General features: G+C 42.8%; 1 protein-coding gene across 2 annotated transcripts; it reads right to left on the bottom strand.

Moving 5' to 3' along the window:
• Nucleotides 1-118: 118 nt before the first annotated feature.
• On the bottom strand, nt 119-26,896 carry AMOTL2 (angiomotin like 2). 2 transcript variants are annotated; one of them, XM_069108711.1, is made up of 10 exons: nt 26,441-26,896; nt 22,714-23,532; nt 15,975-16,263; nt 13,886-14,030; nt 12,945-13,037; nt 7,619-7,914; nt 5,942-6,234; nt 3,940-4,154; nt 3,379-3,570; nt 119-2,206 (listed from the first exon to the last, which is right to left on the bottom strand). In XM_069108711.1, the coding sequence occupies exons 2-10, from the start codon at nt 23,454-23,456 to the stop codon at nt 2,148-2,150; spliced, it is 2,325 nt and encodes a 774-aa protein (XP_068964812.1). In that variant the 5' UTR covers nt 23,457-23,532; nt 26,441-26,896; the 3' UTR covers nt 119-2,147. The 2 variants fall into 2 exon arrangements, with proteins under 2 accessions (XP_068964812.1, XP_068964813.1); XM_069108712.1 differs by having other exon boundaries at nt 3,379-3,567.
• Nucleotides 26,897-27,902: the final 1,006 nt, after the last annotated feature.

The raw sequence follows: 27,902 nt of genomic DNA, 5'->3' as shown, positions 1-27,902 counted from the left end.
GTGCTGGTCACTGCTTCAAACATGACTGGAATGAATCTGATTAAGGTTAGGATTCGGAGTTTCAATCTCTTTGATCCAGGGTCTCTCTCCACGCCGGGATAAAAACAAAGAGAACAGCTTGTTTCAACATTTTTACTTTTTTTTTAATTAAAATACTGTTATACCAAGTGGAATGCTACAGCAATCCTGGTACAGGGTGGCACAGCAACACAGCCAAGTTTACATTTTTAAATACTTAAGATAACTTAAAACATACAAACAAACATCATTGTCTTTGGCAGAAAAAGTTCACAGCACGAAAAAATACTTTTAAAAGAAATACCAATATTACTCCAAAATATATTAAGTTGTTTTCCTCTTTCACAATATTTTTCCGCTTTGTTTTGCTTTTTGTTTTTGCTTTGTAAACAATGCACAGGAACCAATCCATTTTAAAGCGTGTGGGGAAGGGTAGATAATAAAAAATGCAGTTGTCCAGCAAATGCACAGATGTTTTCAAAGGAAATTTAAGGAACCAGAAAAAAAAATACATATATATAAAATCTAAAAACAAAGAGAGGGATAGAAATACAGATAGAACTGAAAACTGAAAGGACAAACCAGGGAAACATCATTTTTCCTGGGGTCTGAGCTGTATGACTTATATACAAGTCAAAATCCACTACTGTCAGAAGCCAGCTGTCAGTAGCCAAGGGTATGTAAGAGAATTTTCACGTATACAATATCAGTGTATTTGGTATTATTCCAGAGTGTGGGGGGTCAAAATGTGCAGCTAAAAAATCCAATTAATCCTCTGCCAGTTTAAAATGGCTTTTATCTCGGAAATCCTTGTTTTCCCCTTCTCCTAATTCTGCCGTGGGTGTTTTTTCCCCCTTTCTTTCCCCAAAGCACAATCCCATCTCCAGCTCAGAGTTCTGTGACTTCAGAAAAAAAATTAGCTGAACTTAAGATGGTTGCTGCCATTTGTCCCCTGAATGGAAACAGAGAGAACATTAGGATACACCCACTGCACTCATATATACACACTGATACATTCCATTTGGCTCATGGTTTATAACCAAACAAACAGAGGGGAAATTCCACTGACAGGAATTGTGGAGACTGTCCAAAAGGCAGGCAATGGCATCTGAAGGGCTCTCCAGATGGATATTTAATGTTCGAAAGAAACAGGATGCGAAATGGAAGAAGAGGATAAGATGGCAAACATTTGAAAGATCAGAGTGTCCACAATCAAAAGGATTAAAAAAAAATCTAAGAAATCAAATATTATGAAGCAACAGGACAGGGAAGGGACAAAGAGAACAGTTGACAAGGACAGGGAAAACAAAGCATATGGGAAAGAACCTGAAATGAAAAATATTCATTCTGTTCCCCACAAGAAGGAATTATATACAAATAATAGGACAATGTCTTTTCGTGCAGCCGCCTAAGGGTACACAGTCCAATCTAATAGTGTTAAGGGACTTTTCCTCTTAGCAAGCTGGCTGCAGCAGCTGATAAAACCAATAAAAACTATATCCACCCCACCAGATTCCAGTCCTTGTAAGATGAAAGGGGAAGAAGCTAGGGCTGGAGAACAGAGGAGGGGTAAGAATCCCGCAGAGTCAGCAAAACACAAACATGGGCTGACTTCTGCAATTGCATTTGAGGTTTTGGTACCAAGAAGGTGGCTCTCCATGGAAACTGAGCAACCTGTTCTTCCAGGACTCATACGTAGGTGTCTTCCACACAGGCCCTCCCCATATACCTTCCCAGTCTTAACTGCCTCCCTCTCATTGTTCAAGGCAAGTCAGGATCAAGAGGGGGGCTCAGCCCCTCTCTGAACTATTAGCATCTCTTTATCTGCCTGTGGGATTTGTGGACAGCTCCAGCAAAACTTGGCTGGGTTCTTGATTTCCAACAGCTTGTTCAGGGAGAACTGTGGTCACACAACAGCTCTGCTCCCACCCTATCAATTTCCTTCTAAACTCCATGGCCTTAATCTGGCCAAATAGAGTGAGTGAGTCCCCAGCCAGGTCACAGGGTATGAAGGACTCCCCAGGTCTATGTCAGAGGAAAGATGGGAGCTAGTAGTTTGAGAGGGATCTATTGGCATCTGCAGAGGCGGGCACGAAGCTATTTTGAGGGCCATATCACCAGCTGTTTCTTTAAATCAGGATTTCCACCATCTCAGATATGTCCCGAGTTTTGGATGTAGTCGAAGACTCTGAGGAAGAGAAACACATATGAATGAGTATCCCAAGGCCTTTACTGCTCCCTCTTCTAACATACAAACATATTTTAAGATAAGCTCTCTCTTTTCTACACTGTGGCCCGCCCTAACATTTCTGGTGACATAAATGTTCATTCAAAGAACATATTAAGAATTTGCTCCCTACTCCCTCCTAGATCTGGGCTTGTTCTCTCTGGCCTCCAACATGTAGATTGGCTTACCTCCTTTCCTTTGGCTAGAGGCTTTAGGGGGAGGGTGTAAGCAGTACGTGAGGGGAGGCTGGAAATTCTTCACATATTTGTGGTTCTCTACACTGATGAGGCACAGACAGAACTATGTAGATTCTACTACAGAAGGGGCGTGTGAGGAAAGGACAAATGAAACCTCCTAGAGGCTCCTCCCTCCCAGTCCCCTGGTAAAACAAATTCCTCAGATTAGAAAGGACCATTAGCTTAACTGGTCAGTGTAGTTTTCCAAACCTGGAATACATTCCCATCTCACCTCCACCTCTTCCTTCCTTCAAGGCTAAGCTCAAGTCCTAAAGCCTATAAGAAGCCTTTCCAGTTACCACTGTAACATTTCTATTTACTTTGAATATAATTTTACATTTACTTCTATCTGATATGTCTACAATCCTTAGGAGAATGTAAGCTCCTAGAGGATGGGGACTGTTCTGTTGTCTCTGTATCTCTAGTATCTAGCATGATAGGCATATAGCTGGCATAGACATTTAATAAATATTTGCTGAATGAACTAATGAATTTCATCTCTATGATGCAGTGTGCAAGAAATATCCACCTGATTCTTATCCCATTCCTTCCTTGCTCCTCCCTTTTCCTTCTTGATTTTCATTGCCCCTCTCCCCCAACCTGCTTCTATGATCTCAGCTACAGCAGCATACAAACACTTTATGAACTTGTTATGGTAGTCAAGACCAGCTCACATCATGCATGTTAGGCTCAATCAAGAGCCAATGGATTAAGACAGTTAGTTGGTAGAAGGTGATGGTGAGATAAGTTTTGTTCCATTTCATTTCATTTCCCTCCCTTCCTTTTCCTCTCTCCTTTCATTCCATGCAGTCCATCTCCCTCCCCCTCCCCTCCTGGCTTTTCTTTCCCTCTGTACCAACAAGGGACCAGGGTAGCCTAATGGGGTAGAATATTTACCAGTTAGAGCTCCACCATGGCTATTGCTGCCGGCACCATTGCTGCAGCCTAGGAGGCCCTCAGGCCCAGGTGCCTGGGATGTGAGGACACTGTCAGGAAGGCCATCAGTCTGAGTACTTCCATCCTTGCTTCCATGTTTGGCGTGGGAGGGATGGGGGCCAGTGGGCACCTCCTCCGTTGGGACCCGACCTGCTGAAAGAGCATAAGGGGATTTTTAGGTTGTCATCAGCACCCTCACAAAATAGTTCTTATCAGGGAACATTAGGGAAAGAGAAGGTATAAGCAATTATATAATAGCTATATCAGGCTCTGTACTAAGTGCTTTGTGATTTGAACTGAGTTCCCAACACTCCAAATCCAGTGTTTCTACTATACCACACTTAATCTAGTAGGGCAGGAATATCTTCTTTGGGAGCTCACAAAACCTCAATCACTTGCTTTCAAGGTCCATAGATTTTTGGATGAGATGAACCAAATCAAATAGGAAACTTGAAAAAACTGGCATAAGACCTCAAGGCGAAATCCTCTCTGCATTCCTCTGTTCTTCCAAGTTCCTCTTACCTGCTACTCCCCAGGAGAGGACATCAGACTGTCCTTCACTGATGGTTGAGACGGCCTGCCAGCCTTGGGTCCCTGAAGCGGCAAAGATGGATGGTACAGACTTTGCAGGTCGCAGAGAGCACTGCAAGGCCTTGCCGGGGTCCTTCCTCGAACGCTGCTGAAGTACTTTTATCACAGCATCCTTCTCCAGGATCTGGGCATGGAGCACTTTTAACCTGGGGTGGGGGGAGCAAAGAATGCATCTACTTAACTCTAAGTCAAAAAACAGTAACAACAGCAACATTTTGAAGATGTCCCCATTTCAGCCTCCCTCATGCCTTATGGTACCACAGAATAGCAAAAGAATGCACTCGGCTTGAGGGCAGGGGGCATTTGTTTCCCTCATCTTTGTTTTCACTAGTGCCTAGCACAGATTTTAGCCCACAGCAGGCAACTAATAAGTGAATGCTGGAGTGGAATGCAAACAGCTGGGGCTGCTTTCTCTTGACCATGGTTCGATAGAGGTCCTCTGGGTACATGATCACATTCTGACTTCTAATTACTACTTAAAATCTAGGCTCTGAAAATAGAACCTGCACAAGCTGTTAGGGCATTTCTACATCATTGGCAATGGATGGGAAAGGCAGACGATTTAGCGTCTGGTACTGGCTGGCTCATAGAAGGTACATATATGATAAATGTTTATTGATTAATTTAAGTATACTTCAATGATTGCATCCACATAGCCCTTCCCTTCAAGCAGAAGCACCAATTAGACCATGGTGTACAAAGATGAAGTAAAGCCATGTCATATAGCTGTCCATACTGACCAAAAAGTCAGGATCAAATGTCAATTAACCGGAAACATCAAATCCTTTGACGTCTGCTCAGAAATGAAGCAGTCAGCTACTTTCAGAACTAAGTCAGATTCTTGCCTAAAATGTCTGAAGATAGTGGGGGCTCATGCCACTCATGAGTTCTATAAATTTAGGGCAAGTCCATCTCAGTTTCCTCATACATAAAAAGGAGGATTTTTAGGGAGGGTTTAGTTCTCTACTCCACCGGGTCATCGTTAGGATCAAATGAGAAAACCAATATAAGACATTCAGAGAATCTTAAAGCACTGTTTAAAGCACTGCTACTGTTATTATCACCCACATCTATTTTACCTTTCCAAGGGTACTATAAATTTGGTGAAGTCAAATAGTGAATAATCCTGGGAACTTGAATCTTTAGAAACCTATCATTACCATCTTCTTCACTGACAAGCAGTGTTTACTGACTACCTTTAGGGTTTTACTTGTGTCTGAGAACAGGTTTTAAAGCATAATAACATACTATACTATAACTCTTATTTCTAGAGCACTTGATGGTTTACAAAGCAATTACCTTATAACCCTATGAGGATGGAAATACAAGTATGTGATTATCTCCATTTTATAGAAGAGAATGTCTATAAAGGACTTTACAAGTCTTAAAGTACTACATAAATGAAAGCTGCTATTATCATTATGTTTACCTAATCAAATCCTACCTCAGACACTTAATAGCTGCGTTACCCATGTCAAGTCACTTAACCTCTGTCTGCCTCAGTTTCCCCATCTGTAAAATTCAGATAAGCACCTACCTCCTAGGGGTACTGTGAGATGTTTGTAAAGCACTCTGCAAATATTTAAGTGTCACGTAAATGCTAGCTATTATTAATTGTTGTTATCATTATTTATACTCAGTGAGAAAACCTGTTTGCCTCAGGTCTTAGTGGCAGAGCACAAACAGGAAGCTAGGTGGCCCCCCTGCCAGCCCAGTGTTCTTTTCATTATGTCACATTTCAGTTATTCATTACAATCAAAGAAGCCTCCCCTGGGTTTGCATGATCAAGGTAACTGTCCCAAACGTGTGTTTCACTAAAAGCTAAAGAAATTCTGTCTGGCATTACGTGGCTTACCAGGCACTTAACCGAATTAACTTCCCTGGGGGAGGTAGAGGAAAAAGAATAGGGCCCCAGGCATCGTCAAGTTCCTACCTGTTCTCCATCTCCTGATGCTTGTGGTTGGCGAGGAGGAGATCTTCATTGAAGCTGCTGTTGGGGGAGTGCTGAGGGGAGTGGTTGATGATGGTGGTATCTCGCTGGGCAGCGGCTGTTGCAGCGGCATCCATGGCAAACTGCTTCATGGTACACTCTTCTAAGTACTTCTGCTCCCACTTGGTCATGTCTGCCTCGAGGGCTAAGATCTTCTCCTCCTTCTCCCTCAGCTGCTCTGACAGCCTCGGCACACTGAGTTCGGGGGATCCGCTGCTGGGTGCTGCCATCTGTCTCTGCATTGGCATAAAATGAGGCTAAGGTCACCTACTGGTGGCTGACAGTTCCCAAAGGAGGCTGGTGAGCAGTCAGACCTACCTTTGTGCTTGCTTCATTGCTCCCCCTTCTCAGACAAATAAGTTCATGTTTTGAGGGTGGGACTTCAGATAGGTCTTAGAATAAGGATTAGGTCTAGATCCTTTTGCAAGTTTTATTGCCTTCTAACTCATAAATGAGCTCAGGAAGGATTATGGGTAAGGTCAGGAGAGCTTTTGTGAGTGACAGTAATAATAATTCAAATTTACATAGCACCTTCGGGTGTGCAAAGCTCTTTACAAAGGTTATCTCATTGAACCTTACAACAATCCTAGAAGGTAGGGGCTGTGATTATCCCCACTTCACAGATGAGGAAACTGAGGCTGAGTGACCTTAGCCAGTCACACAGTTAGTGTCTGAGGCAAGATTCAAATCTACCAGGTCTTTCTGAGATGAGGGAGTTGGAGTAGGTAATTTCAAGGGGATTTGGCCTAGATGAACATAACGTGGTAAGGCCCAGAGCCATAAAGGGCTATACATGTGTACACTTATTATTATTTTTAGTAACAAGAACTAGCATTTATGTAGCATATTAAGGTTTGCAAACCATTCTATAAAATATTAGCTCATTTTATCTTCGAGATAACCTTAGGAGGTAGTGGTGCTATTATTATCTAAATTTCACAGATGAGGAATTTGAAGTTAAGAGAGGTTAAGTGACTTGCTCAGGGTCACACAGCTGGACTCCAATGCAGGCCTTTTTGACACTAGGTCCAGCACTCCACACTTCTCCTATTGAACCTTCTCCTTGGTTGTTCTATTTTGAAACTGGCCTGGAAACCTTTCCTCTAATTGTAGATATTTCCACTCAGAGTGATAATTGATTGTTCCCTTTCCCCCTCCCCCCAGGCTCTTTTAAAACAGGGCCTGAGGAAGAACCCAAATCCCTACTGATTTAGTCTGGGAAGCAATTCTGTCCCCAAAGTGGATTGGGAAATTGAAACATCCGATTAGAGGAAAACAGATGTCAAGGCCATGATTTCCTCATAGTTAACCAAATAACAGTTGGCAGAGCTCATGTCAACATCAGTTTGTCAGAGGGGTTGTGCATCCAGCAAATAAGCTAAGGAACTCTTGGTTGTTTAGAGAAATACCAGCCACATACTTGGACCTTGGGGGTAGGGAGAGGGTTGGGATCAAAGATGAGGGTTAGTCACAGATTTAGAGCTAGAAGGGACATTAGAGGCACAGAAAAATCAGGTGACTTGCCCAAGGTCTTGTGGCTGCGAGATTTGAATCCAGGTTTTCTTAACTTTTAAGTATAATGCTCTACAACACCCAGGTATAGGTCACTCACTCACTCACCTGCTGTGTCCTAAGAGTCTTCAGCTCCTGCTCTAGGCGTGTCCGTAGACGTAGCTCCAGCTGTTCCCTCTTCTCACAGGCTGCCTGGAGCTGCCCCAGGGCCTGCTGCAGCCTCTCGACCTTCTCCACGTAGGCCTTCTTCTTCCGAAGCTCATCTTCTGCCTTTGCAGCCCGGGCCTGGGCGTTACCCAGGGCCTGTTCCAGCAGCTCCGCACGTCGACGCTGGTCCTCATTAGAACTTCGGAGCAATGAGATCTCCCGTTCCATCTTTTCTTGTTCTTGCTGAGACTCATAGTCTGGGAGGGAAGAGGATAAGAGGTCCATTCATTCCTTTGTTTAGATATTTGGTGAGCATGTCATATGTACAAGGTATGATAGGAGATAAAATGATAAGACAATTGTTCCTTACAGGAGGGTTCCTGGAACATAGCTACTGGGGTTCTTTCACCCATACACGTTCCATTCGGCTGACCTGTCTTTCATATGCAGAAAGACTTACTGCAACTGGTCAACTCATTCCAAAGGAATAAGATTTAGAACTGGAAATGACCTTGGAAGATGTTCAGGACCAGAAGTGTTAAACACGTGGCCCACAACACTCCTGAGAGCAGATCAAACCAGATGACAATATGACTGGGAAATATTTAACAAAATAAATCAATAAAATGCAACAAAACCTAAGTAATATTAGTCAATCTGTGGCCTGTAAGGGATCCTTGGGTATACTTGCCCCCATTTCTATTCGAGTTTTGACATCACTGGTCTAAATTAAGCCCTTATTTTATAGATGGTGAAAATTAGGCCCAGAGTGGTCAAGTGACTTGTCCAAAGTTACTCAGTTAATAAATATCAGAGCTGAGTCTTCCATCTCCAAAGCCAGTGCTTTATGATACAACAGCAGTATGCTAAGAAATGTGAAACCATTCTTTTCCATTCCATCTTGGGACCTGATTTTAATAGTGAGGAAGGTAAAAGGGGAGACTTTGTAAGCCAGCATGTGTGTTTCCATTACAAAGTGTGGATTTGGAAAATTGTAAAAGAGAAAGTCTATGTTTAGCACAAAGTGGTCTGGTAATGCAACTTTTAGTGAAAATATCAAAACTCAAAAAATGTATTTGGGCAAGTGGGAAGTTTTGTTTTTTGGGGTTTGCTTTTAAAAAAGCATTCTATTACATTTCTTAGGTCAGTTCTTAGACATGTCAAGATGCCAAGGTCATGGTGTCACCTAGAATAAATACCCTGAGGCTTAGACCATGATGGAAAGAGAGAGGGCTTTAACTACATGTGGAATTTCCCCTAAAACCCAAGAGCTGGAGAATAAGGAAAAGGTAGGGATTGACATCCCAAGGCACCAAAAAAATAAACAAACTCCCAAACCCCCAATTCAGTCTTAGTTTTCCATATGAGTTACTGTTAGCCAGTTTCTAAGCTGGACAACTTTAAGAGTTCATTTAGTCTAGTCCCTTCACTCACAATCTCTGTGAGGGAGCTATAACTTAAGTCAAGGTTGTACCGTTTAATTAGGGATAGAGTCATAACTAGAACCCAGGTCTCCTGACTCTCCAGCCCAGGACTATTTTTACTATAGCCTGTCACTCTTATTTGCCGAGAGTCTGCCAAATATATGAAACCGCAAGGTAGCAAGGAACAAAAACATGCAGTATAGGCCTAGCGTCTAAATGCTGGCCTTGTGACTGCTTAGAAAACAGTTTTTTTCCTAAAGACAAGTCCAATTGTAATAATGGCTGCTGAAACAGTCTGCATTTTTTTCTGATGTCAAAAAAGTTTTAGGAAAGAAGAGAGCCTTGGGAAGTACAATAATACCCTAATGCCCTAAGTGATTAGTTTACTTAAGGTTGGGAAGGCCAGAAAGGGGAATGCAGGCCTATCCCAGACCAGCCCTTTGTTTCCTTCTGTTATGAAATCATCAGATGTATATACAGACATAAAAAAACCATTCTGGGGCAAAGGGTGCTCTTTGGGAGAAAGTTTGGGGTTTTTTGCAGGGGGAAATGCCCAAACAGGTTTTAATTTATTTGTTCATTCTGTTATAGCATCAAAGGCTTGGAGGAGGAGAGGAGGCAAGCAGAGGAAGAAAAATGAGTTTGATTAGGAAAAAAAGCTTAAAAATATTTTGATCTTGGTTTTTTATGATGCCAAAATTTCCCCCTTTATGTCCTGTCCCCCACCCTTCCCCCATCCTCCAAAAGTTTGATCTTTGTGGGAAAGTAGACAAGAGTATATCTGAACAGAAACACTTCAGGGACCAATGGTGTTCTGCCTTGCTCTTTACCTGACCCCATCTGCACTATGTATGGATGTTGTTGGCCTGGGCCAGGTCCATTCGATTCCTGTGAGGAGAACAGGATCCATGTGGAATGCCCAGACTGATTAAATAATCTCAAGTTCACAGCTCTAAGTCAGTATTATCAGTGCCAAGTAGCTCTGTGTGTGTGTGTGTACATATGTGTCAAATCTAAGTTTTATAAGAATAAGACTGGTACAATGACTGCCTTTTAAAAAGCAGTTTACTGCTCCTGGATAAAAAAAATAACATGGCAAACACTGGAGACCTTTGATGTGAAAATTCAAACGCTTCCCTCCTGTGGGTTGTGAAGGGCTAGAAAAGGAGGCAAAGAAACACAGCCTTGTCTTCAGGATGCTAAAGCTTTGCAGAAGGAATTTTGTCAACGTGTCCCCTTCCCAAATCTCCCAGTTGTATGTTCTAAAGAGCCTTTCTTAGAATGAGCTTTCTTTCAGGATGTGTCCCCCTTTTTTGTGCACCTGAGTGGGAGGGCGAAATCAGTAAGTCACTTTATCTTCTCTCAGCTAGCCCAAAGAGGATCCTGATGGAACAATGTAAGGTCATTTTTATTTCTGAAAAGGAAAGTTCATTGAAGTAAGCGATCTGTGTGTCTGGTGGGTGAGTTGGGGAAACAAAGGGAGAAGCAGGAAGGAGCACAATTGTGGGTTAGTGAATGGGAAAGGTGATGGAATAGGGTGACTTCTACAGAAAATTAAAGAAAAATTTTACTTTAAGATCATGAACAAAGCAGCCTAAAGCCTAATCCAGGAATGGGGAACCTGCCCTAACCCGAAGACCCTTGGGTAAAATATGTATACACAAACATTCATATACACATATATTAAAGACAAAAAGTAATAGAAAGAAGCGAACAGACTTGGGGCTGAGAGCTGAGGGGAGGAGAGGCTACAGAGCAGAAGAGCAGGAACAGCCTCTGGAATGTGAAGAATCCAGGCCACACTGATGGCGGTGGTGATTAATAACTGGCTGAAGTGCCAGGAACAGCTTCGTTCTCCCTGAGGAACTCAAAAAACTTCCAAGAGCAGATTGGCCTCTTCTGCTGCCTTAAAGAAACCTTACTCTGCCCCCCTCCTTTCCATTTTCCTTTCTTTCTAGCAAAATCCCCAGCAGCCTATATCCCCCATCTGCCATGTTGTATTCAATATTCCCCTGAATTCATGCCCACCCTCAACCTTTAACCCCTATCCCCAGTAAGGCCACACCCTGAGTCTTAACATCAGAGGAGACTGTTCCACAGCCACATTCTCAAAGGCCTTTTTACCTGCCTTCTTTGACCTACCACTTCCTACATCTGTGTTTCTCTCCCTCCCTAGGACCTTTAAATCTCTCAACCCCTCCCACTTTGCCTGCCATTAGGCCACTCCAGGTCCCACTCCCTCTTTTCTGCTCAAGGGTCCACCCTGAACCGTTTGAATGCTGCCCTCTGGGACACCTTAGTTTCCCTCAGTGGGTTACCAATGCCCAATTCTGTCATTCTTTTTTTTTTTTTTTTTGCTTTTTGGAGTGGGGAAGGCCAGGGTGACTGGGGGTAAGTGACTTGTCCAAGTCACAGCTAGTAAGTATTAAGTATCTGAGGCCAGATTTGAACTCAGGTCCTCTGACTCCAGGGCCGGTGCTCTATTCTTGCACCACCTAGCCGCCCCCCCAATGCCCAATTCTGGATCACATCCCTCTCTCCAGTTACTTTTTTTTCAGGTCACAGGTAATGTTGGGAAAGAAGATGGTGAACCCTGAGGACATGGCCCATCAGAGACTCATAGGATTCTTTTTTTTTCATTTTCTCTTCAACACACACCCTCAGAAGGATTTGTCTCAGAACCTCTTTCCTTTCCTTAAAACCCTAATCCTCTACCACCAAAACCTCCTCCAACAGTAGCTTCAACATACCTGTTCCTTAGTCTCTCCTCTATCCCTTTCTTCTCTTCAGTTTCAGAAGATGGTTTTTCTCTAGTTCTATTAAGCTAATAATTCCTCCACTTAGGAGTCCTCTGAACCTCTTCCCTTCCACCTTCAGACATGCTCAGCTTGCATGCTAGGTATTTAATAAATATTTGCCATTTTCTCTTTAAACAAAACAAAACCCCAAATGCTTCATTTGACCCTACCCATTCTCACTACCCCCTAATTTTTCTCCTTCCTTTCACAGCCAAACTTATTTCCTGCCATTTCCAAACTTTTTGAATGTGAGGGTTATAGCCGATGCTTCCACATTTCATTTCATATATCCCCATCATTCTCCTAAAACTAATAGATCAATGATACCAGTGGCTTATTTCTCTACATTTATCCCTCTTATCTTCAATATTTGATGCCTATAACCAACAACTATTTCTTAAGACTCTTTCCAGACTTGGTTTCTTTGATACAGCACTTTGCTGGTCTTTCTCCCTCACATCCCTTTTTTGACATCATTTTTACTGTCTCAGATGTGGTGCTGAAAGGACCCTCAGAGGCCACCTAGCCCAAGATCACACAGATACTACACATCAAGGTGGGATTTGAATCCAGGCCCTCTGATATCTCCTTCGCTAGTTCTTCTTTCTTCCCTATCTTCAAAATCAACACTTTATTTTCCCAAGCAGCTAAACTAATATTCAAATGTAGAATCCCCCTCCCAATTTTACCATTTCTGTAAGTGGTAAAATGAGTATTCCATTCAGCTAGACTGAAAATTTTAGTTGTCTTTTTTATTTCGTTCCTCCACCAGGGCTAATCTGCTGTGAAGTCCATGGTTTCTTCCTGCAAAATTCTTGTCACTTTCATACTTTACTTTTCAACCCTACCACCAACACATTACCCTCATGACCTCATTCATGCCTGGATTACTGCAATACCCTTCTCCCCTCTGAGGGCACACTTGGGGTTTTTTTGTTTGTTTGTTTTTGTATTTCTCCTAGTACCTAGCACAAGGCTGTATCTTTAGGCAGAAAGTGTCACCTCAGCCAGCCAAGCCCCACCAAGACATCCCAAACAGGCCAGAAAAGAGTTTTGGGTACTTACTCTGAGCAAGAAGCTTGGCCACCATGCCCTGGTTGCCCTCCTGGGCCTCTTGCGTCTTGCTGGCTAGTTGTCTGTTTGCAGATTCTAACCTCTCTGTTTCAAATTTTAAGAAGAGGAAAAAAAAGTTTTTCTTCAGTCTAGTTAAGCTGTAACCCAAATTTTTCCCAAGTAACACATTAGGAAAAAAATTTCACTTGAACTGAGGCTGGCTGAAATGGGAATTAAGAAACACTTAAACTTAGAGCTGGAATATTCCTCAGAGATAACCTAATCTAAATCCTCTCATTTTATAGTTGAGGAAATAAAAATCATATAGAGGAAATGACTTCCCCAAGGTCACACAAGTTAAGGGCACAAGCAGGACTAGAATCAGGGTCTTTTTACTCCCAAACTAATGCTTTTTAATTCAAATCAAGAGAAGAGCTCGCCCACAAACCACCAAAGGACCAAGAGCTTTGTATCTATCCAGAGACCAGACAGCTGGTCAATACTTGCCAATGGCAGTGACTTCAAGGAAAATGCGTTAAAGTTTTAAGAAGGCATCTGGGGCATTGATCTGGATGAGTCCCATCACCAGGAGGAGACTGTCTAGGACATACAGTGTGGCTGGTATCTAAGATAGAGGAGTAATAGGAAGTTCCACAAGCTGGGATGTCAAAAAATATGTTTTTCTGTTGTCTTCCCTCATTAGACTGTGAGCTCTTCGAAAGCAGAAACTGTTTTTCTTTCCTTGTATCCCTAGCACTTAGTATTATAGTGCTGGTAGTGTATGGTAGGTGCTTAATAAATTCTTGCTGACTTGACTTAACACAGAGATTCTGAGACTTTTCCCAAGGCACATGAAGACATCTTTGGAAAACAGAACCTTTCCCCCAACTTTGAGTATATGGAGTCATAGACAACAATTGTCTCCACGTGGCTTTCTTTTGACTTTTTCTCACCTCTTAGATCTCGGTTAAAATCTTGCAGCCGCCTCATCTCCCCACTCATCTTGTTCCTCATGGTCTTCTCCAGGGTCTCTCTCTTGGTAGAAGCTTTCATCAGGTTTTCATAAGCCTCAGAGATGCACTGAATTTCTGTTTCCAGCTGGGCAGGGAACAAAAAGGGACATAAGGGATCAAAGTCTTTCTCAGCAAAGCAGAGAAGACCAATAACTAAGGCTATCATGAGTAGCATTGGTCTTTTTTTCGTCCTTTTCTAATACTATTGAAATCTTCTATGTCTAACTGGATTCACCAGTTAGTTCTCTTGGGGGCTGTTCTGCTGTGAGAAGCCTAAGGAGGGAGCCAGAGAAGGGGAGACAGAGGAAGCTGCATAAGCTCATTGCATTCTCATTCCTGTTCACAACAGAATGGTTGTTTGACACAGGAATAAAAAGTGAAGGTGTAAATCAGTGGAATTAACCATTTCCAGTGGCAGTAAAGACATATTTTGTTTGAGGAATCAAAGGAAAAATTGGCTTTGATGGTTTTCACCATCCCATCAATTCCAATAAAGCACAGCTTTTAGACAAAACCAGCTTTACAGGATCAGGAGATCATAGCACTACATGACCTCAACGAATTAGGTACTCCAAAATTTCATGGAGTACATTCTAGAAAGACCCCTATTTGCCATCTTTTCCTTTTCTAAAAAAATGTCATCCAACAACTCTCACCACGCAGTGGTGGGATGATTTACTTCTAACCACTACATGGCTCCTTTGGACATGAATCACTATGAACTTCTGCCTTTAATAATGCAAAATTTCCAGAGAGAAGCATTCATTTTCAAGCCAGCCTATTTCATGGAGCACAGGGGAGGATGTGGACAGTGAGGCTCCTTCCCACTAAGGGCCCTTTTTGTCAAGGATCTGGTCTCCTGCTCATTTTTGGCCTCATGGGAAAAAAAATCTCCTGTGTCTTTAACACTTTCTGAAGTCATCTTCCCTGGGATTTCCCCATCTGTGTCTTGAACTTCAGAGTTGCCAATTTCAGAATTTAAATCATGGAAAAAAAGAGAGAGGAAACACTATCAAATAAGATTTTCTTAAGGATATTTCAGTTTCCACCTCTCTCTATAGTCTTTCCTCCTTCTTGGTCATACTCATCCACCATCGGGAAACTACAGATTGGGTCTAGATCAAGGGTTCTTAACTTGGGTCTGGGAACTTTAAAAAAATATTTTATGACTATTTCAGTATAATTGGTTTTCTTTGAAATCCCATTTTATCTTATGCATTTAAAAACATTATTCTGAAAAAGGGTCCACCAGCTTCACCAGACTGCCAAAGAGGGTTATGAGACAAAAGAAGTTAAGAATCCCTAGTCTAGTGGGATCCCACTTCATTTTCCATTTTTATTCGGGTTACTATGGGTTCTGCACGTGCTCCCTCGAGTCTTCAGAATTCCTACAAGTCACCCATCTGTTCCTGTATGGAGGGGGGAGAGGAGGGCTCTCTCTTTGGCTGAAGCTGGCCTGAAACAGACTTCTCGTTGTGTACCTTAACACAAAGGGCTCTCTGTGGGAGGCCCTGTGGAGGGAGGGACAGAGAAAAGTTGCAAATGTGAAGGGAGATGGTGAATGGTCTCTTTCTAATCGGCCCAACAACTGGGTCTGCTCCAGACTTCTCATATTGTATGTAGCTGCTTCACAGCTGTTTGAAGTGTGAGTGTGTGTGTGTTTGTGTGTGTGTGCATGAATGTATGGAGGGGTGTTAATGGAAGGAGGCCCTAGGAGATCAATTATTAAAAGGCAATGGAGACCACCATTTTCTACTCTTTTTTCTTACTCTATCCACTCCCATTTACTTCCTTCCCACTAATCTCTTTATTTTATCTTGTGGAAATCCTTTAGTGCTCCATGGCTCCCTGGTCTGTGTTAGGTTTGCCTGTCCTTACTGGCCAACTAGAGCCAGCCAAAGGAGGTTATGGGCACCAGTGGCTCCAGAAAGGGACACCCCTGACCTCAGTCTAAGGAAAAACACCAAATGTGCCACGCACAAACCTGGCACCCTACCCAATACTATACATCTAACGGGAGCTTTTGTACCTTCTGAATCCGGCTCGCCTTCTCATTATAAGTCTGAAATTCCCTCAGCAACTTCTCATTCTCTCTCTGTAGTTTCTCATTGTCTCTCAGGATGGCCTCCATCTGGGCCAGGTGGCTGTTGGTGGAAGCGGCCTGTGTTGACATCAGTGCTTCAACCCCAGTTGGGGTAAGGGAGCCCATTAGGCTGTGGCCCAGGGCAGCAGGGTGGGGATGGGCAGGCTGTGGTGGTGGGAGCTGCTGCTGCTGCTGCTGCTGTAGGAAAGGCTGGGGCATCTGAGCCTGCAAGATCCTACAAGAGATTCAGAAACAATTGGAGAAGCTATTAGTCATCACCTCATTAGCTGCCTTACCTAATCTTTGAAGGGCTGGGGAAATCTTGTGTGGGTTTCCACTTTCACCTGCTATCATTATTTTGGGGAATCTCATCTGGGAATGAAACATCCTTTCTGGGATCATCGATATAAAGGACAGAATGCTGGACCTGGACTCAGGAGACCCAAGTCTGAATACCGCCTCTGACATTCACTAATTGTCCTAGAAAAGTTTCCTTTTTCTGAGGCTCAGTTTGCTTATCTGTCAAATGGGGCCATTTGAACTACCATAACTGACTGGGCGAGGGAATGATTTGTCAGCTTTAAAGGGCAACACACACAAGAGTTCTCATTAGTATTCTTTTTGTATCAGACTTTAGGAAGCAAAGAAATTACCTACTCCAACTCCCTCATCTTCGAAAGTATAAATAATTTCCTTAATGTAACACCAGTATGTTGGGAGAGACCAAAAGTCAAGCCCAAGTTTTCTGACTTTTTTTCTACATCACAATGGGATGATAAAACCTGTGAGAATTTTGTCTCTTAAATGACAAAACCATTTTAGCTTCTCAAGGTCTACTTGTGTATGCACAGGGCTCTCTATAAGGATACATGGGTTAACATTATGAAGGAGGGATTCTTATTCCTGGTCAGGTGTGGTCCTTATGTCAAGACGACTCCCAGTTCCATATATTTGTGTTGGCTGTCCCCTATACAAGGATCTCTCTCTCTCTCTCTCTGTTCCCTCCTCCTCCTGCCCTTTCCAGATATTTCACAAAAAAGGTAACATTACTAATACAACGCCAAATGCTCACTGAGAAGGAACTTTCATAGACCAACTAATCCAAACCTCTCACTTTACAGATGAGCTAACAGCCCAGGGATGCCAAATGAATGACCTAGAATCACCAAGGTAAAGTGTCAGGGCAGGATTTGAACCTAGATCCTCTTTCTCTGGAGTCAAAGTTTTTTTCATTGTACTCCACTGCCTGCTTCTAAATCCTTGGATTAAGAGAACATCTGCCTGCAGAAAACTCTAATCCATACTACCCTTTCCCCTCCCTCAGATACATATTAAAATAAAAAAAATACATTAAAAAAGAAAGACAATCCATGTAACTCTTACACCATGAGCCTGTGGGCCAATAGTCATGGTCATGCCTAGGATTGTGAATAAAGGCTGGGAATGTTAGACAAATAGGTAATCGAACTTCTTCACTCAAAAAATTCCCCTTTTACTGTTAAACTGATAGACACACCCCAATGAATTCAACATGGTTGCTCTACGGGAACTTGGCTACCAGACACTTCCTTAGGGACTCACACCTCCATTTGGCCCTGATCTGGCTCTAAGACGATTAGTTAAACATAGCCTGCATTCTTCTGTGATGACTTGGCTCCAAGAAAGAATAAAGAAGTCTCCTTTCTGCCCCATACCTCCCTTCCCTTCTCCTTTTCTTCCCCTCCCCCTTCCCTTACTTTTTGTTCTCCACAAAACAGTCCACTTCCTTTCTGTGATATTATCTTTTCCTGTCAGAGTTCAATAAGGCTGGTCCAAAAGGAGAAACCACTACTTAGTTTCCAAAATCCTTCCCAGACAGTTAGTTCCCTGAGAAACCAAAGATAATGTGGGTAGTTTTTTTTGGTTTTGGGTGGGGGTGGGGGAAGATGGATAGGAGTGGGCGGGATAAGAAGGGACTAGCAAAAAGCAAAACAAAACCCACAAAAAAATGGGTTAACTGGGCTTTCTTCCCCCTTCCACTCCAATTACATTGTCATTCATTTCAAGAAACTATATGACTTAAAGGGACAATAAGCAAACATAATGAAAATCAGGCAGAGAATTAAAAGTGAGCCAGGCTCACCTCCTTTTTTCCCCCTATTTAACTCTTTGTTGAGCATTGATGGAAATCCTTGGGATTCATGGGGAAGAGAGGATGGTAGGCTTCTGTATGTATTCATATCACCAGAATCAAGAAAAATTAAGAGCTGGAAGGCACCACCTCTGAAGGTCACCTAGTCCAACCCTCTGATTCTACAACTGAGAAATTTGCTCAGTCCTGCTTACCTTGGCGATAAGTGGAGTGGAAGGGAGGTGGGACCCAAGTGGGAGCAAAGGACAGAAAACAGAGATGAAGTCAATGCCTCCCTGGTGGTCAGATCATTTCTGGGAGTCAAGTGATTTCTGAAAACTCTTTTCTGGGCCAGGTACAAAACTTGATTTTAAAAAGTCACTCAAACCTGGCTTTGAATCCTAGTTCTCTGCCACTACTGGCCAAGTCACTTAACCTCAGTTTCCTTATCTGTAAAATAAGAAAGTTGAAGCAGATGGCCTTTCTAACTGTAAACCTGTGGGCCCAAGAAAGGCTGAGGCCAAGGCTGCCAAGATGGAACAATAGGGTCCTATAATAAGTAACATGGACTGTTGTGCTCAGCAAGAAGCTCGTATCCTGAGGAAGTATCTCTGCTGAAATGACAGAAAACAATCTTCTTTTCCCTTGACCTTGGGCCCTGGCTGGCCCTGGAACGAAGCCTGGAAAGCAGATTCCTAGAATCACAAATCTAGCACTCAAAGGAAATCACCCAGGCTTTCCAAAGAAGCCCCCCTGATTTACAGATGGGAAAACTGAGGTGAGAGAGGTTAATGGGCAGCCAAAGTGCCAGGTGAACCCAGGCACTATTTCCAAAGCAAAACATTCCCTACTGAACCTGGTTGAGGAGAATGTAATGCTTTCTCTTGGGGATGAAATCAGTAAGTAATCAATTAGTCTATCAATCAATAAAACTTTATTAAGCACCTACTGTATGCCAGGCACCAAGCTAAGCACTGGGCATACAAAGGCAAAAGACAGTCCCTGCCCTCAAGGAGCTGGCAGTCCAGTGTTTAGGAAAGCAGCAACAACCTCCAGGTCTGGGTGAGCCTGGTTAAGTCCGCTCCAAACAAACTTCGAGGGTTTCTTTCCTTTTCTTTCAAATAAAAGGTCTGGATCAAGTCATCTCTAAAGTACCTTGCAGTTCAAAAACTCTGTTACCTTTGGACTTTTAATCTCCCTTCCACATATATTCTCAGGGGGACTTTCCAAGCCAGTACAACTTCCTTTGCTCTCCTACATCTTTGTTTGGGCCATTTCTCTACTTGCAAAGAGTAATATTTAGAGGAATGTCTACTGGACAGAGTAAGTAAAGGAGAAACCCAAATCTCTCTCTTTTGCCTTAGGTGGCAGAGATGTTAGCATGCTGGACCTGGAATCAGGAAGACCTGAATTTGAATCCTGTCTCAAGACACTAGTTGTGTGACCCTGGGCAAGGCACTTAACCTTTCTCTTGACCTCTTCTTCGAAACAGGATGATAACAGCACTTACCTCATAGAGCGGTTGTAAGAGTCAAATGAGATAATATACATAAAGGGCTTGGCTAACATATAAATGTTAACCATCATTATTCTCCATAATTTCTGTAAAGGCTGGGAAAGGAAAGGAAGGAGCTGAAGCTGCCAAATTAAAAGGGGTGTTTAGGTCAAATGACCAGATACTCTATGTGATCTAGGCTACTACTCCACTCCACAGTCAAAACAAGAAATATTTATTGAGGTTACTATGTTTAGTACAGTGCCGAGTACTGAGGGGATACAAAACAAACACTCAGCTGCCCCCAGAGAACTTCTCGGGGGCCCAAGTACAGTCTGAAGTCTTATTTCCTCCTGGAAGCAGGATTAGAAGAGGAGACTAGAAGCTTACTGAATTAGGCAAATTGAAAAAAGTTTCGTACAGCTGGCTATGCCATGAGCTAATCAGCCAGGGTAGGGACTCCAGGTGGGTTCTTATTGAGTGTTAACCAGTCAGTCTTCGAGGTCTAGGGACTGAAGGCTGAATAGCAGGGGCACCTCAAGGACTGAAAAGATTGGGGACCACTGGACAGCTAAGTCTTGGAAATAAGATAGATATGTGTGTGTGTGGGGGGGAGGCATCTTTTTTCCCTTAGTCCCCCTTTTGTTTTATGCCCTAACCCCTGCACCCCCCCCACCCCCCTAACACTCTCTCTTTTCCTTCAATCTACAATGGCTAATTTGCAAGAGGATGACTTTGGCTTTGGGGCCCATCTGGAAATGTCTATTTCTCAAGGTTGTCAAATACCCTGTAAATAGGAGACAGTCCTATATACATACACACATATGAGACCGATCCTTTTCATCAGTGCCTTGTTCCATAGTCTACTTTCTTCTGACATAAGGCGCCTGTGTTTAAACCCAAGGATATTGCTAAAGACTTTTCTTATCAAATAACTCCTTGACTTATTTATTTAGACTTTGTCCTATTTCTCCAAATTAAAACCAGGCAGCTTTACCACTGTTACACCTGTTCCCCTGCTGCCATGAAAATATGCCACTTAAGTGATTGGTCTAGAATCAGGAGATTTGGAGTTTCGTCCCTGGCTTTGTGACCCTGGTTAAGTCATTCCCAGGTCTCAGTTTCCTTATTTATCAAATGAGATGAGACTACAGATCATAGCTTCTTAACCTGAGGTCAATGAACTGGTTTTGTTTAAAAAAAAAATAACTGTATTTCAATACAATTGGTTTCCTTTTGGGAATTCTGTGTATTTTATTTTATACATTTAAAAACTTTATTATGATAAGGTAGGCTTTACCAGAATGCCAAAGGGGTTCAAGACCCCAAAAAGGTTAAGAATCCCTGGGTTGGGTAATCTCTAAGGTTCTCCTCCGATCCAATGGCTATATTATGAGTTGATGCTTTGGCTTCATAGCCTGGGAAAAATCTATCAATTATTTGGAATTAAGAGTTCACAGATTCTTTAGTTGGGAGGTCTGTTAGGAAAAGGTGCAACTCTCTGGGCTTCCCCTTTCCCAATTCTTGACTACAGACAATAGTCCCTTTTCCTGAACTTACAAAGATGTCACAGAGATTGAAAAGATAAAAGTAGGTACACAACATTCCAAATCCCTAACTATAAACTATAAGTCAGATATGTCACTCCTGTTCTTAATGGAGGCCGGGCACCTTCTCTACCTGCTATGTACATTCTCTAAGCCTAGTTTGTAATAATTACCTTTAGTTCATTAAAATAAGAGCCCTCCTCCCCCAGACAGACAGAAAGGGTTTGCAAGGTCAAAGACAAAGTCACAAGATTCAAATATGAAAAAGAAATGCAACCTCAAAGAAGGCAAATATGAAATGGAGATGATACACATTGGTCCCACCCCCCAGGGCTCTCACTGCTTCCTTAATAAGGAAGGAAGCAACCAAAGCAGAAAGGGAAAGGCCCCATTTCTAAAGTAGAAACTGTGGCTCCAGACAGGAGCATTCCTAACTCAGGATGATTCTGCAGACTCCTCAGCCAGCCAGCTGGTTCAGTGGATAAAGTACTAAGCCTGGAGTCAAGAAGACCTAAGTCTAAATCTGAACTCAGACACTTACTAGCTGTGTGACCTTGGGCAAGTCCTTTACCCTCTTAGCCTCAGTTTCCCCAAAATGAGGATAATAATAGCACTTACCTCTCAAGGTTGTTGTGAGGATCAAATGAGATAATACTTGCTAGCACAGTGTTTGACACATAGTAGGTTCTACATAAATGCTATTATTATTATCTTTGCTTAGTATTAGTACTCAATGAGGGAACTACAGGCATCTTGATCTCAAGTTGGTGGCTGGGGAGCAGCTGGTCTTGCTGAACTATTTTCTCCCCCTTTATAATTTAAGTTATTGATGGGGGTTAGGGAGTGATATTCAGAAATAAATGTGATCTAAAAACAAATGGCATCAATTCTAAAAAATTAATCATATTCCCAACATGCAATAGCCCCTGGTTGTTGGAAGCTTTTGCTAATATCTGCTTCTACTCTGATTTTCTTGAAGCTTTAATTTGGAGTCCAAGGGTCCTAGGTTTGAGATTTGGCTTGGTTACCTCCTATCTGTGTGACCTTGAACAAGTGAATACAAAATATCATTAATGATGATGATGATAAAGCATTCTACTTCTACTACCTTCACAGGCTGCTATGAAGATATGTATGTAGGACACATACAAATATCAGCCACTATTACTACTGCTTTTGGCTTGTTCAGACAGACTTGTCACTTGAATGCTTCACATACCAGGCTAACAGGAGAGCAGATGGTTTTCTGATTACAAGTTAAAGGACTCTGGAGTCAGAGAACTTGTGGCCAAATCCTTCTTCTGATACATATCACCTATATGATCCTGAGCAAGTCACTTAACCCTAGACTCAGTTTCTCCTTGGTAACATCAATGGAGTTGGACTAGATAGACTCTAAGATCCCTTTCAGATCTAGATCTGTGACTCTAAGGAAAGCTTAGAAAACCCTAAATGTGGGGATGGGGGTAGAGAAACAATGCCCCCCACCCCAATAGGTCTCAGAATCAAGATAGGAGGATTGTTGTGAGTTACCTGACTTCAGGATGCTGGAAATCTGGGCTGCCCCTGGAATAGTGCCTGGGGTCACTGCCTGCAAAGGGCTCCTGTGGTGGAATGATATAGGGGTACTCTGGCGGGGGACCCCGGGGCTCCAGGCCCTCAGTGTGATGCCCCCTGGGGGTGGACAGCTGATGGTGGCGAGAAAGCTGAGGAAAGCTGTGGGAAGAGCTCATGTGGTTGTATGCCTTGGCACCATTCCTCTCTAGGGAGAGCTGGAGAAGGCGCTCACTCAGTGACCTCACGTGCCCATGTTTCAGCTCCTTCAGGGAATCATCCTGCCTCTTGCTGCTTGCCACATTTCCCCGGCGGGGTTCCTTGTCCACAGGGGCCCCTGGGCAAGGCAAGCCTGCCTGCTGTCCTCTCTGCGAGGCGTAATACTGAGAGTGGACTTTTGCTTCTTCATAAGTGGGCAGCTCCTCGCCTTTGTTCTGGGGCTGGTACAATCGGTAGAGGGCATTCTCCAAGTAGGCATGGTCGCCATGGTGCTCCTGGCCCTGAGGCTCCTGCCTGGTGGACTGCTGCACCATCTGACTCTCTTCTTGAGTCAGGCTCTCCAGGGAAGAGCGGGGGCTCCCCCCGTTCCCCCCACCTCCTCCTCGAAGAGCCTGCTGCTGGATAGCCAGCAGGGTTCGGTTCTCCGTCAGGTTACCATAGCGAAGCTGCTCCTGGATGAGCCTATGCAAGACGGTCCCTGAAGAATCTTCCACAGTTCTCATTCTTTGCTCTTCTGTAAACAACCAGAGGTCTCACAATCTCCTGAAGCTCTAACAGCAATTGGCCAGGGGTGAACACCTGCAAAAGGAAGCAGAGTCATCAAGGGTGGGGCTCCTTCCACTGGCCCAGGAGAATGGGGAAAAGGACTTTCCATAAATCACTATTTAATGGGATTTCATTTTCATGGAACCCCACTGTTCTGTCCTGAAAAAAGTATCATTTAGCCCTAACCCCCAAATAACAGCCAATAACTCTACTGTAGGCTCTGCCATCTCTGTAGTTCAAAGGAGTTCAGTGACTACAAAAGAAAATGCCCCATTACCACTCCCTGGTGAAGGTGAATCAATTCAAATCATGAAAAGACCATAACACATCTATGTGACATGGGGAGATCGGCCTAGGTGTGTGTTTCCCCAAAACAGAACTGGCACAAGCTAAGCTGACATGTTTGAACCAATGTCATGGGATGACCTTGGGAATCATTCTGAGACAGTGAATATTAGAAATAAGGAAGGAGGAAATGAATATGTAGTACCAGATAATGAAGGAGGAAAGGACTGGATATGAATTATGGTATTGTGAACAGAGGCTTTATTTAACAAGCCACCAGAGCAAGAATGACCTGCCAAGAAGCACTAGTTAAATCACATGGTCCCTGTAAGCTGAAAACTATCACTTTTACCTGGTCCAACTTAGTGTCTTAATGTGTCAGACAAGTCCAAGATGACAGAGGTAATTTCCCTAGATATTTTTTCCACACTATTTGGACAGAGTCTAACTGGCTCTCCTCTTCAGTCTGCTGATAGTAATTCATAATAGCTGTAGTCATAATTAACAGTAATAGCACATTCCCAACAATGGCAGTACTATGGGTGAGGAAATCCCATGGTTTCAACAGGGCATGGAACAGAGTCTAGTAGGGGCTCAATGGTTTGGTTACAGTTAAGGGGTTCTAGGGAAGAAGAGCTTTCCGAGTTAAGCATATCTGGAAGCTACTCACTCCTAAGGCAGCATCCTCACCACAACATGCCCCAACTCTACAGCCATCAAAACCCAAATCGATTTGTACATTAAACTCATTTTAAAAAGAGGTCTATGATAGTGATTCTGAATAGGGGCCATATTTCCCAAGTCATACTGAAGTGACCGTCTCATAGAGCTGGGTGAATTTGTGGGTGCTCCTGAGTCTCCACAACAATGTGATATCTAGAAATCACCAGTCTAGTTTGATGAAGATAATATAATAAGAATAGCTAGCATTTATTTAGAGCCTTAAGACTTGTACAGCACTTGATAAATATTTTCTCATCTTCACAGAAATCTTGGGAGGTAGGTGCCATTATTATCCCCGTTTACACATGAGGATACTGAGGCAGACATGTTGAGTTACTTGCTCAGGGTCACACTGCTAGTAAATTAGTAAGTGTATGAGGCAGGATTTGAACTGAGGTTTTCCTGACTCCAGGCTCCATCCACTGTGTCTCACCTACTTGTTCATGAGTGAGAGGCTACCATCCTCCCTCCCTCCTCATTCCATGCCAAATTCCACAACACAATTATGACACTAGATCTTTGGCTAAGTTAGAAATTGCATAAGTAGTATAACTTTCCACCCAGTCTTTTCATCATATGAAAACATACCACTCCTAGGCCAGGATTGGAGAGATTCTGAAATCCACAATTTACCAGAACCAACAAAAATCCTCAGGAGTCAAACCACCCTTATGTTTCATAATTACCAGCGCATTTTCTACAGTAATCAAGTCTAATAAATAGTGGGTTCACTCATGAAGACTGTCAGGACAGAATAATATCACAACAATCCAGCATCTACCTCAGACATATCATTACTTGAGCTCTCAAGATGTACCATGCAAGTTGTCCCATCTTGGGAAACAAGCCAATAATTTATTTGTAATGTTGGAGTTGATGAAAAAACATTAATCTCAAATATCAAATAACTAAACCATAAGACAAGCATAAACTACAAGTTCTTTTTTCTTTAGGTTAAGGAAGGGTCTGGAGCTATAAATTATTATAAAAATAATTATCTACTCCTAAAGTATTTGTTTTCTGGCTTTTTGTAACACTTAATGTTCCACTAAATAAAGCGGGGTGGGGGTGGGAGAAGAAACTGCCGGAAAATTCTCTCCAAAATACTGAGATTCCTAGGTGCCTAAATTAAACCAGGCTTTCTAACAACTTCTGCAACATTGTTCCAAAATTGTAACTGGATCCCCCTATACAAATAACTTCTGAGTCAATATCCTCCGAACGCCTCAGTTTTATAACCAATGTGAACATTAATTCACCTCAAAAGTGTACAACAGATTGCCATCTGAAAAGTATTTATATTTCCTTTGCTGCTCTGGTCCCTCTTTGTTTTCCAAATATTTCTGCCCTGACATCATCAGGGTTTGGACTGCAATTAACATTCTTTCTAAGTGAGAGCCAGGCTTATGGCTCCGGAAAGCATTTTTCCAAACAAGACAAAGAGGATTTCTTTAACTAGTTGGGGGGCAAAAGCACCTGTAACTCAAAACTAACCAAATAATTCTTGGATTGCCCCCCTTTCTTTAATCAATTCCAGCCCCCTCCCTCTCCCTCTCCTCCCGTTTCCAAATACCAGAAGACTTGGAAATCCACAGGCTTCAAGGGCATCGCAAGAGCCAGGGTCAAGAGCTAAGGTATCCTTCCTCTGTCCCTCAAGTATCCCCAGACTGGAATGACCCAGCCTGCGGGAAGATTTCGCCAATCTAAACCGCAGAAAAGTCGCCAAGAGTCGCGCAAAGGAAAAACCTAGTCTAGCCGAAGCACCGGCATCACTACGGAGAACAGATGAATGGGGATCTTTCCCAGCTCCCAATCATCCGCTCTCGCCTCCCCGAGGTTCTCTCTGCATTGCCCCGGGTGGTCGCTCCCACTCTCCTGGCGGTGCGCTACGAGCTTCCAAAAAGAACGCGTTAATTTCCCTTGTGAAACTTACCAACCCATAGCCTGAAAGCCTCAGTCCTAGAACTTCAGACCCAGATACACAGAAGTTGCAGGGGAGCTAGCCGTACAATGCAGAATGAGTGCGTGTCTTGGCTTATCTGCTGCGCCTTCCTACCCCCACTGCCGAAGCACCAAAACAAAAATGTAATAATAATAATTAAAAAAAAGAACTGGAAAAACCAGAGGAGCGCAAGGAAATGTCCGCACGCAGCTCTGAGCCCAGCGCACGGAGATCCTGCCTCTGTGACTGCTGGAAGCGAGACTGCGCTCCTCCAGCTGTACGGCGAGCCACAGAGGTTGGACTGTGCAAGAGGCGGCAAGCTATGCCAGGAATGTGAGAGTTTCAGGTTCCCCCTTGGGATCAAAGCTAACCACAAATAACCTCTTAGCGCTCGGCCCATCCAGCGGCAACAGTGAGAGGCTGCGCACTGCAGGGGCTACTAACTGGGCTCCCCCGCCCCCCTCACCACATGGCTCCATAGCCCAAGGAGAGGTTCTCCCCCTAATTTTTCTTCTTCTTTTCTTCTGATTTCTTCTTTCTATTTGGCTCAGGCTTCCAGCTGCCATTAACTCATTCACTCCCAAAGGAGTATTGGTGCCTGAAGTGTCTCCAATGGATTTTTTTTGAACCCTAACATTTAGGTATTAAAATTTTCAATTTCCAATTAGTGCAGACCCCCTAAATAAGGGATTCTTAACTTGGGGTCTTTGAACTTTTCTTAAAAAATTGCTAACTATATTTCAACATAATCGGCTTCTTTTTTATCCTATATAATCTTAAGCATTTTAAACATTTAAAACTTTATTCTGACAGAGGGTCTATAAGAACTCCAACTCTAAGGAAAATTGCCTATTTTTTTAAACTTTGGGTTCAAGCTGCAGATATTTTATATGGGTAAAGTTTGCAAAAACTCTTTGCACATATTATTTGATCCTCAAAACAACTCTTTAAATAATAAAATATTATTATCCTCATTTTACAGAAAAAGAAACTGAGACAAAGAGTTAAGTGACTTGCCTAGAGTCATATAGCTATTACTAAATTGTCTAGGGCAGAAGTTAAACTTAGATGGTGGTGACTACAAATCCAGGGCTCTAGCTGTTAAACCCCAGCAAAAGAATTCAATCCGTTTCAAAACTCTCTAGGCTGTCATAGATTAAAATGTAATTGGGAAATATTCAACAAAATAAATAAAAATATAATTGAACATGGTAAATGTTAGCATATGGTTTCTTATATACAATTTAGTGGTCCTAGTTTCTATCTGAGTTTGACCCAACTGTGTTTTGGGTATAGCTACAGAGGCAGGTGCAAATAGAAAATCTAGCAGTTGTTTGGGTAATTTTCTTTAGGTTTTTTTTTTTCACCTTAAAGTGGGGCAGCAAAATAAACCCAAATCTAAACACTTTTCTCTCAAACAGACCAACAAAATCCATTTGTTACCTAATTGCTT

This window comes from Petaurus breviceps, unplaced genomic scaffold (assembly GCF_028583685.1).
Source record: "Petaurus breviceps papuanus isolate PSGF00001 unplaced genomic scaffold, PetGlider_PUasm1.0 90424, whole genome shotgun sequence".
Lineage (NCBI taxonomy): Eukaryota > Metazoa > Chordata > Mammalia > Diprotodontia > Petauridae > Petaurus > Petaurus breviceps.
Note: the sequence above shows the minus strand (reverse complement) of the source record. Positions and strands in the feature narration are given on the sequence as shown.